Source organism: Crocuta crocuta, unplaced genomic scaffold (genome assembly GCF_008692635.1).
Source record: "Crocuta crocuta isolate KB4526 unplaced genomic scaffold, BGI_CrCroc_1.0 scaffold143, whole genome shotgun sequence".
In the NCBI taxonomy this organism is placed as follows: Eukaryota; Metazoa; Chordata; class Mammalia; order Carnivora; family Hyaenidae; genus Crocuta; species Crocuta crocuta.
In genome coordinates, this window is record NW_027529175.1 from 6,177,612 (window position 1) to 6,188,416 (window position 10,805).

Consider the following 10,805-nt stretch of genomic DNA (forward strand, 5'->3'; position numbering starts at 1 on the left):
AGGCAAGGACCCGGCTTTTCTCCCAGCCTGTGTCCCCATGCCAATGCTCCGCTCCCGAGGTGTCCCCGGAGCAGGGCTCCATCGCGTTGTAGTTGTGCGGGACAGAGAAGGTCTGGAAGTGTCCTGAGCAGAAGTTCAGTTCCAAAACCTGATCATAACAACTACAGAGTGAGTCGTGCCCGGTGGGTCTGTGAGCCGGGAAACCCCGCCCGGCCAGGTGGTGTGACCTCATGTTCACCGTCCCTAAAATGATTGCGGGAGAGCCACTGACGGGCCCTTGGAAAATCCGCACTGTTGGCGTCGTTAAAATCTAAGCAGCCAGCGCCCCCAAACTGCCAGGTGCCACGGGCTGAGGATGAGTTATGTGAAACGCAGCCCAAAGATTTACATAGAACCGAAAATGCCAGATGTGGTCACACAACTGACGTAGATGCTTTTTCTAAAATCAAGATTTAACTATCAAAAATAAATTTCTAAATTTAAATGTGTATATCAACGTAATTGGTCTGCAATAATTCTCTTAAATAACGTTCACGGTTCCCAAGCACAGCGAGGCAGGGGTGAGTGACGGCATCTCAGCCGTGTGCTTCTTCCTTAGGCTTCTCCTCGATCCCCCGTGCAAAGAGGCGGACCAGCTGGCAGTGGACCCTGCGGAGACAGAGGGTCCCCTGTCACCCCCGGTGTCCCCCTGGCCCCTGGCCCCACAGCTGGTCAAGGGTGGAGGTGGGGGACTCATCCTGGCCGTCTCTGGGCCCCACCCCGAGGGGACAGGTCAGGGGCCGGCAGACCCCACTCTAGCGGAGCGACACCCCCCCCCGGGGGACCCCTCCCTGAGCTTCCGGGACCGCGGGGAAGGGTCTGTGCAGGGCGGCCCCCCCTCGTGCAGGATGTGCGGGAGGTTCAATCTCCCAAGACAGTGGGCCCCATACCAGCCAGAGCCCCGGGGGCTGGGGAGGGGCCAGGGTGCCCTGGAGACCCCTGCCTTCCACCAGCACCGGGATGAGAGCCAGAGGGGCTCAGCGGTCAGCGTGGCGGTCCGGTCCCCACCGCCAGTGCCTCCTTCCCAATTTATTAATGATATCACAGCCTCCCCTGAGACAGTAGCAGGGCCGCCCGGGCGGCTCAGTCGGTGAAACACCCGACTCCTGGTCTCAGGCTGTGGTCTCACAGGTCGTGGGCTGGAGCCTCACGTCAGGCTCCGTGCTGATGGGTGTGGAAACTGCTGGAGATTCTCTCTCTCTCAAAAACAAATAAATAAACTAAAATAAATTATTTAAAGATGATCCATAATAAAAGCGCTATAACTAAGTCACCTGCTGGTCAGGGCATGGTGATATTTATCAAGATATGTAGCATAGATTTCACAAAAGAATGCTGTTCGTAATTTTCAAAGTATCTTTTTTTTTTTTTTTTAGTAAATCCCTAAGCCAGCATTAAAAATAATTTCTGTAACTTGTAAAATGTGTTTACAAAAGCTCAATCCCCGTGCATAGGACTGTCCTGGCCGGCTTCACCGGGGTCCTGTCCCTACCCTGTGTCCTGGGGTCTGAGCCAGGCCGTCGCGGCCACACTGACCGCGAGGTGCCCACAGGGACAGTTGTGAGCAGACGTTGGCTCCATGAGGCTGAGGCCGCCTCTCCCAGGGGCCTGGCCAGGTGCTAACGCAGGTGGCTCGACGCCGTGCGCGGGGCCCGTGGCCCCTGGGCCAAGAAACCATTTGAAGCGGGTACACACAGTGATGTACACCTTATCCGAGGTGAGGGTGTGGGTGGGGGCTGCAGGCCCCTCCGTGTTGCTTCCCACATGGTCCACACTCCGTGGTCAAGGAGCCTATGGCCTGGCCTCCGTAAATAAGCTGGGATCGCCCCGACAGCACAGGACCCTCACCTCATTCAACAGCCTGAGCTTAAAAACTACTCCTTTTACTGTGTGGGGACAGAACTTTCTCTGCACTCATGCTTCTCTGGGTAACGTGTCATCAGATGGCAGACCCCCTCGGGTCTGCAGAGGAACCCCTGCCCACGGGCCAGCGGCCAGAGGAGCAGGCCTGGCACCATCCCCCGGAGGCTGCGAGCCGGAGTCCAGCGCCGACTACAGATGGGGCTCCCTGAGGCTGGGGGGGGTCCTGTGGACCCCGTGAAGGCGGCTGGCTTGTGAGTGTCATCACTTAGGAGAACAGAGAGAAAATGCCTGAGCAAAGGGACAGAAGTCACTGCTGGGGCTCCAGGAGTAGAAGAGAAAGATGGCGACATGGCGCGGGGGTGGGGGTGGGGGGCTCGGGCGATCCTGGGATGATGCCACACACCCGCATCTTCCCCAGAGGCTGCTGGCGGGGCCTCAGACGCCAGATACATGGACACACGTGTGCGTTTACACCGCACCCTCACGCTTCGGGTCACGGGGCCCCCGGAGGCACCCTCGGGCCGTCACTCACCGGACCTCGATGGCGGAGCTGCTCAGGATCTCCCCGTCGCAGTTCCAGGAGCTGCTGGCTACGGGGCAGCAGCACGGGGGGCGGTCGCTGCAGATCTGCCCGAAGCGCGTCTTGCCCCTCTCCTTGAGGTCGCTGTCTTCGTCCTCCACGTGCTTCGACATGAACTGGAACTTCCTGACGCGATAAACTTCGACAAACTCGAAGTCAAACTGCAGAGAGACACGGAAGGGCTGGCGTTCTGGCAGGTGCTGCGCCGGGGAGGCAGCCCCTTCCGTGCCCGCAGCCCGCGCGTCCACAGCGACCACGCTTTCTCAAGATCCAGGTAGTTCCCTGGTGGTAACTTGTCGAATTCTTCATCTTTTTAACAAGCACTGTCTTATAAGCCACATAAAAACACTATTATGCTAGACCTGAAATTCCATGTAAAAAAGGAAAACAATCCTACTAGCATCAGAGACTAACCCACATTTCCACATCTGTCTCGTTAGGGTCGGGTCTTCCGTTGTATTAACTACGAGGCTGCCGGCGGCTTCGGGAAGGTTTGCCGGAAGGAGGCTTGTGTCTCAACGAGCTCTCAGGAGGAGGAGCCACCACTAGGGGCTTCGGACGCGTGAAGCTCAGACCAGAGACCTGACCTTGTTCCCTGGGATTCAGCCGTGGATTCCTTAATGCACAGTGGTCAGGGTTGCCCGCATAGACACTACCTGCATAGACACTGCCTGCATGGACACTGCCCGCATAGATACTGCCCGCATGGACACTACCCGCATAGACACTGCCCGCATGGACACTACCCGCATAGACACTGCCCGCATGGACACTGCCCGCATGGATACTGCCCGCATAGACACTGCCCACAAGGACACTGCCCACATGGACACTACCTGCATGGACACTGCCCGCATGGACACTGCCCGCATAGACACTGCCCGCATGGACACTACCCGCATGGACACTGCCCGCATGGACACTGCCCGCATAGATACTGCCCGCATGGACACTGCCCGCATGGACACTGCCCGCATGGACACTGCCCGCATAGACACTGCCCGCATGGACACTACCCGCATAGATACTGCCCGCATGGACACTACCCGCATAGACACTGCCCACGTGGACACTACCTGCATGGACACTGCCTGCATGGACACTGCCCGCATAGACACTGCCCGCATGGATACTACCTGCATAGACACTGCCCGCATGCACACTGCCCACATAGACACTGCCCACAAGGACACTACCTGCATAGACACTGCCTGCATGGACACTGCCCGCATAGACACTGCCCGCATGGACACTACCTGCATAGACACTGCCCGCATGGACACTGCCCGCATAGACACTGCCTGCATAGACACTGCCTGCATGGACACTGCCCGCATAGACACTGCCTGCATGGATACTGCCCACATGAACACTGCCCGCACAGACACTGCCTGCATGGACACTGTCTGCATAGACACTGCCCGCACGGACACTGCCCGCGTAGACACTGCCCACCAACTGGGATGGGGCAGAGCAAGCTCCCTACTCACCTGGTCGTACTGGTTGGTGTGCCTGACAAGAAACCTCAGGAAGTTGAACCGGGAGCATTTCCGGATAAGGATGAGGTCAGAGGACCCGTCCCCCAGGTGGGCAGCCGGGGACAGGCCCTGGGGACTCCGGGGACAAGCACAGGACATGTTTGTGGCGTTGATGGCCAGGAACTTCCCGCAGATGACTTTCCACTCTTCCACCTCCTCTGAAGCAGAAAGAGGCATTGCAGACGCACGTTAAAGACGGGGTGGGCGCCCCGGCACCAACCACAAACCCCCGTGCGACGGACCCCTCGGCACCAGCATGAACACCTGTACCAGCTGCTGTGCCCGGAGGGTGGCCTCCGAAGAGGCAGGGCTGTTTCACTGGCCCTCACGTGGGCTGTTTGGACAACTCAGAACAGGGGTCACCGAGCCTGGCCCGCCGCCTGACTCTGTGTCAGCCGAGAATAATTTTCACCTCGATCAACAGTTTAAAGAAATCAAGTATTTTGTGACTTACGAAAATTAAATAAAACTCTAATTTCAGTGTCTGCAGAGAAGTTTCTGGAATGCTGCTGTGCCCACCCCCTTCCCAGTGCCTGGCAAAGCCCGCAGACGAGAGTATAAGCCCTTGACAGAGCCTCTCGCTGCCCCCCGTCCAGAGCGTCCTGGAGAACAGGAGGGTGGCGTTTCCGCGAACTCTGTCCCCACGGCTGGCGAGCAGCAGCCACCTGTCGCTGCCCGGAGCCCGGGAGAGAGGGACGCGCCCTGCCACACCGACAGCGGGAAAGACGGGCAGCAGGAAGACGCAGTGCCCTCAAAGATCCCGCTACTTCTACTCTAACACACACGGCAGTGACGGTGAGGCTGTTTCGGGTCATTACCCGTGTTCTCCAAGCCGTACAGCGACTTCTTCTGCTCGTCCTCCAGCTGCTGCTTGCTCTGCCTGCACACGAAGCATCTGAAAGATAAGGACGTCACCTTAGGTACCCAGATGTGACAACGGAGTGCACTCTCCGTACACATAAAACACTGCAATTCTTCTCATGCGACAGCACGCTCTAACCAAATCCTTGGCTCAAAGTACTCCCTTTGCTCGTGAATTTGAAATCTCCCGAGTTAGATCTTTTAAAACTCACACGTGCACACATGTCCTTCTCGAAAGCGTGTAAGCACGTACACAGACCATCCTGAGGCCGTGGTGCCCAGAGCCAGTGTGGCGTGGCCCCACGGTCAGCGGAGTGGTGGGTGGGGTGAAGGATAAGCAGGTGCGGAACCCACAGCACAGATAACATAATGGTATTTTCCCCGTTGGTAACAGGAAAGCAGACAACTCGGGACTCGGTGGTCACTCTGCACTGGCATCTGTGGTCCTGGGCGCCGCTGGGCTCCATGTGCAACGGTGTGTGTTCACACTGGTGAGATCAGCGCCTCAGCTCAGCTTAGCGAGTCTACCTCTAACTGTTGTGATTTATGGCCTCAAATTCTTCATTGAAGAAGGAAAGGAGCTCGGGAGCCTGTGGGCCTGGAAGCCGTGCACTGAGCCACGCCGTCACCGGGCACCCCAGAACCACGGTCTCCCGTCTACACTTAGAAAGCACGTGTCCCTGATAAAAGCACACCCCCAGTCAGCCCGGCTTTATTTCACGCCATCTGCAATAGAAACACACGGAAGAACGTGCTTACCCTGCACGGCAGGGTTTTCTGTCCCTGGGAGACCCCACTGTGTGTCGCGCTGGCAGGAAAGACACCGTCCCTTCGTAGCAGTGATGCGAGAGGAAGGTCTTCAAACCTGCGGACGGAGCACAAAGTAAAGCTGACACCACAAAGTAAAGCAGCCCAGTGTCATTTTCTGGCCATGAGACCAACAGCTACACCTGTTCTGGGAAACAGCACCCCTCCCCCGTGCTCCCCAGCTGCACCTGTTCAGGACACAGTGCATCCCGAGACCCATGTTATTGCAGCGCTAAGGGATCCGGCCATGCTGGGTGCCGGGTCACCAGGGCTGCCTTTGACGGTGCACGTCTCTGCCACCAGTGACTCCTCCTGGCTGCCCCCGACATTTGCAGATGGCCTCCCGACGCGGCAGGGGCGCGTCAAAGGGCAGGGCCACCACAGCCGGATCTGCTCCTTGCAGACTGTTGGTGACGCCCCCACGTCTCCCCGGCTCTGCCGCCCCAGGTCGCCCAGGACCAGTCTGGCGTCTGGAAGAACTCCGACAGTTGTCTGCACCGCCAAGGACTGGTCCGGCCCGTCTGGAGGACCCTGGTGTGCCATCCGCTCTGAGCGGGCCTGGCCGGCCTCAAGCCTACCCCAGCGTGCATGGCACGGGCCCAACCAGCTGACTGGAGAAAGCCCGGCAGGACACGGGAGTGGGGTCTGAGGGTGCCCTGGGCCACTGGGGACCGTGTGCGTCCTGCAAACGTAGCAGTGGCACCACTCCCCCGAGCCGGATGCCGGGCCGGTGCTGGCTGTGGTCACATGCGGCGCCACTGAACCCATCCCCGCCCGGCCTCCCGCCTGCTCTACTGGCACCGGGTGTGTGGCTGGGCACCCAGGGGCCACTCAGGAACTACCTGCCCTGCGGAGAAACCACTTCCCAGTGGCCCCTGGCGTCCACCTTCCTCCCTCCACACCTCCCCCGGGGAAGACCCTCCAACTCGGCTCCTGGTAGAGGGAAGGGGCTGACCGCTCGACCCGCAGGGCGCCCCTCTCCCGATGGCACTGCCCCGTCTCTGCCCGTCCTAGACGACGCACGAGCAGTCCCACCGGCCCTACAATGTCACCTCTCTGGCTCGCGAACAACCGCCCAGCATCTCCAGACTGTGCGGCGGGTTCCAGGTGGGGACGGAGACGCAGACGGGACACACCTCGCGTCCTAGCGGAGAAGTGACCGTGGGCCAGAGCGAGGCCCACGGGCTCGGGGAGCGAGTGCCCAGCTCAACAGTGCGTAATCAGGAAGGTGGTGCCAATCTTACTGAGATTCTTTCTAATTCCCTCATTCCTGTTCCTAACTGCAGTTCGGTTAGATGCGTTACTTGGTTTCTAACGTTTTCACTGCAAAGCCACACTGTAGTTTTAATTTAAACAGGGCTTTGCAAGGCCTCTAGCCCAGCACGTTACTATCCGCTTCTCTCACGAGAAAAGGGTCAGATTTTAATACTTGCGATCCTTCACCTTAACTTACTACAGACTGACCCAAAAGCAAACTGGAAAGGGCAGTGACCGGGTGAGTGACAGTCGTCAGACACCACCAAGGGGCTCATCTGGGCGGCAGGCGTGCCCCCTCCAGACGCCGCTCCCGTTCACACTCCTTTCCAGGTGTGTCCGCAGGTGCCTGAGGTCAGCGGATGGTCAGGGCTCTGCGCTGTCCGCGATGACGTCGTGCAGCCCTGTGAGCCGCAGCAGGAGAAGCGGGCCGCGGTCCCCGGGGCGTCTGGCCTGCACTGCTGGTGCCCCGGAGCCCGTCACGAGCAGGGCCACCGCTCCGACCGTGCGCTTTGCAGACGCGTGTAAAAGCACGGGGTTACCTGAAAAGTCGTATCTGACGAGGCCCATCCACCGCTTCTTCTCGCTGTCCTTGATGATGTCCCCGTAGAAGCCGTAGCCCAGCAGGGACACCGAGTACCGCAGCAGTGTGCTGTTGTGATGAACCGCGGACACGTCCATGGGCAGCGAGTCCCCTGCGGGAGAGACACGGCGGGCCCCTTTCCAGTCCCACACCGCCTCCTCCACCCTGGACGGCACCGCGAGGGCATGGAAGCACCCCAGTGCGGCCCAGGGGCCTGCCGCGTGCACAGACAGGGACCTACCCACGATGATGTGCAGAGCTGACGTCTCCGCATCATTCGTGCCGACTGTGGAAAAACACACACAATCCGTGGACCCTGCAGCAGGAGGGAGAAAGAAGGCCCTTCACATCATCTAGCTGAGCGGCCGCCTCTTGACCCCCGAGTAGATGCGGAAATAAGGACCGAACACAATTCAGCTATAAAATGAACGCTGCAAATACTGAGACTGATTCGTCAGAAGCACTGAGATCGGGGGCGCCTGGGGGGCTCAGTCGGTTGAGTGTCGGGTCTTCAGCTCAGGTCATGATCTCGCTGCCTGTGAGTTCGAGCCCCGCGTCGGGCTCTGTGCTGACAGCTCGGAGCCTGGAGCTGCTTCGGATTCTGTGTCTCCTCTCTCTGCCCCTCCCCCACTCATACTGTCTCTCTCAAGAATAAACAAACATTTAAAAAAAAGAAGAAAGAAAGAAGGAAACACCAAGACCGGCCTTCAGCAGGACCCACTATCCTCTCACAGGACCCCCAGAGCCGCTCCTGAACCCCGTCCCCAGGAGCAGAGCCCCAGAGAACTGTGGGCGGCTGTGGCGGCCGGGCGTGTAGCTCAGTGCCCCAGGGTGTGTATGTCCCCCCCGCACACACCGGCGGCCACGAGACCCAGAGAACTGCCCCGCACAGAGGCACCACCAGCGGGAAAGCATACGCAGAGCCAGCACGACTCGGGAAGCCCCTAGAAAAAGCCCCGCGGATGCCTGCGCCCCAACACCAGCACACAGAAGGCACCGTGACCCATCCCTGGGTCATGGGCACGACGGCTGTCACCTGACAGACAGGGGGACCTCGCTGGCCACGGCGAGCACACGCTTCACACGGACGTGCTTGCCTGCACACTGGGGTGACCTCGGCGTGCCCTCGGGGCACCCGGCTAGTGGCTGGACCCCCCAGGGTGTCTGCCCCAGTTCTAACTGGGCCATGATCCAGGCCACCGTTCCCAGCTGGGGCGCTTATTTGTAACAGGCTCCTGAACCCCACTCTCCCGGGATCCTGACTCAGCAGGGGGCTGCACAAGCCTGGCACAAGTTTCCTGCGAACCCAGCGGTGACAGGAGCCGGACTGGCACGGTACTGCCCCAGAGACCTCACCCGGCACAGACCGAGACCCGCCAGGGAGGGACCCGCCAGCAGGGCCCAGAGGCTCCGCCCCCGGCCAATCTACAAGTCCCTTGATGCACCCGGAAAGTTCCAGGTTCCTGACAGATGTGTCGGATTGCAAGCACCCTCTGGTGTCTCTTCGAGTAACAGAATCTGGTCCGGTTTGTGATCCGAGTGGAGGCTCTTAATTATTTAACCTAAACTGACCTGTGGCTGCTGGATGTTGGTAAGTTGTATAAACACACATATATCTTTCATACACGGATTTTTCTTTTTTATCAACCTTCATCTAAAGGCTTCGGTGATACCTCATTCCAAAAATGGGCCAAGTGCACATTTTTAAATAAAGATTTAAAAGTACAAGAATGACTAATCTGAAAATATTAAAAATTCGTATCGACAGAATCCACGAAACACCACATGGTCTCAGACTCTCCCGGCCCTCACTCATTGTCAGGATGAAGGGTACTTGAATAAGTACTTGGATAACATAAATGTTTCCGAGAGAGCAAACTCCAGAAGAGCTAGCTAATTAATTTGAACCATGCCCTGAGGTAGTCCTTCCGTTCCTCAGAACTTTCCGGAACGTCCGCAGAGCCCACCTGCTCCCCTTGTGTGCCGAGGGCCCTGTTCACTTTCCTGGGAAGCCATCCTTCACCACCAGAGCCGATGGGACCCCCGCACTGGCCTGCATCTGCAGGGATGGAACGTGCATGGTCAGTGGGGCCCTCTGCCCTGGGGCCGCCCCACACGGGGGTCCCCACAGGGGAGCTCAGGGTCTCAAGAAGGACCCTCACGGGGCTGGAAGGTCTGCGAGTGCAGGGATGCCTTCCAGAGCCACAATGAAGAGGGGCCCATGCTTCCCAAGCATCCAGAGGCGTCTCGTCTTGAGAGGCGTGGGTGGGGCAGGTGAGGCGACCGGCCCTTCGGGTCAGGCGTCCTGGGCCGGGCTGGGGTGTGGCCCCACTTCTGGAGTCAGAGTTCGACCTTCTACCCAGGTGTAAGACGGACGGAGCGGTGCTTGCGTTCCAGGACTTAATTCTAGATCCTGCCATCGCCCGGGACTGACGGGACGCACGTTCTCTCTCAGGGACACCTGGGTCCTTTGGGCAAAGCATGTGGCAGGTGAACGGAGCTTTTGATGGGTTTCAGGGACTGTTTTACTAAAAAGTCAGATTTTCAAAGGAGGTTATCACTCAGCTTCCCTCGTACCCAGGATCCTTCATGGGGCCGCCGCCCCTCTGCCGGCACCTGCTACCTGCCCCTTTCTCCCCCGAGGTCCCGCTTTCTGATGACGGCACACCCGCAGCCAGGCCCCTCCTGCCCAGACCCTGGGCTGCTCTCACCACTCTTCACCCCGGAAGGCCTCCCAGACCCCCGTGTGCAAGGGCCCCCACCCCTGCTCTGCTCTCTTCGTTATTCACCCACGGTCCGCGTCCCCGAACCCATGCACCCGGCCTCGCTCGCTCCTGGGCCGCAGCTGGGCCGGGAAGTCCGCGGAGAGAACGCACGAGCACAGGCGGACGAGACACACTGGCTTCGAAGAGGCCGGCCTGGCGCGGCTGGAGGGACCTCACTCGTCCCCACACCACTTGTCCCTCTAGCTTTCCGTCAGCGTCCCTTCAACAGCTCAGCCCTCGGGTCTGACCGAACTCCCCAGTCACCCCCTCAAGCACCTGCGTGGCCTGGGCTTTAGCGGAGAGGAAGGCCCAGCGTCCAGCTGGAAACGCAAGGTCTGGCTCAGCTCGGGCGTCAGGACGTGGTTCTGGCGTCAACTCCCCAGACTGGGCCGTGTCCCCCCCACCCCCCCACCGGGGCTCCACCGCGCAGCACAGGGACAGTGACGGAGGGCGCCGGCTGGAGGGCTGGCTCTCCCTGTGGACTCGCTAATACCTCCAAATACTCCAGCGGAAAG

General features: G+C 59.4%; 1 protein-coding gene across 1 annotated transcript in view; it reads right to left on the minus strand.

Annotated features, from left to right (window-relative positions):
* Positions 1–466: 466 nt before the first annotated feature.
* CERK (ceramide kinase) overlaps positions 467–10,805 on the minus strand; it is a 20,496-nt gene continuing 10,157 nt past the window's right edge. Inside the window, exons 5-11 of the mRNA XM_077757902.1 lie at positions 7,767–7,841; positions 7,485–7,637; positions 5,641–5,746; positions 4,839–4,915; positions 3,973–4,178; positions 2,435–2,643; positions 467–648 (exon numbers count right to left, since the gene is read on the minus strand). Coding sequence (XP_077614028.1) covers positions 576–648; positions 2,435–2,643; positions 3,973–4,178; positions 4,839–4,915; positions 5,641–5,746; positions 7,485–7,637; positions 7,767–7,841 — 899 coding nt within the window. The 3' untranslated portion in view covers positions 467–575. The remainder of the gene's footprint in view (positions 649–2,434; positions 2,644–3,972; positions 4,179–4,838; positions 4,916–5,640; positions 5,747–7,484; positions 7,638–7,766; positions 7,842–10,805) is intronic.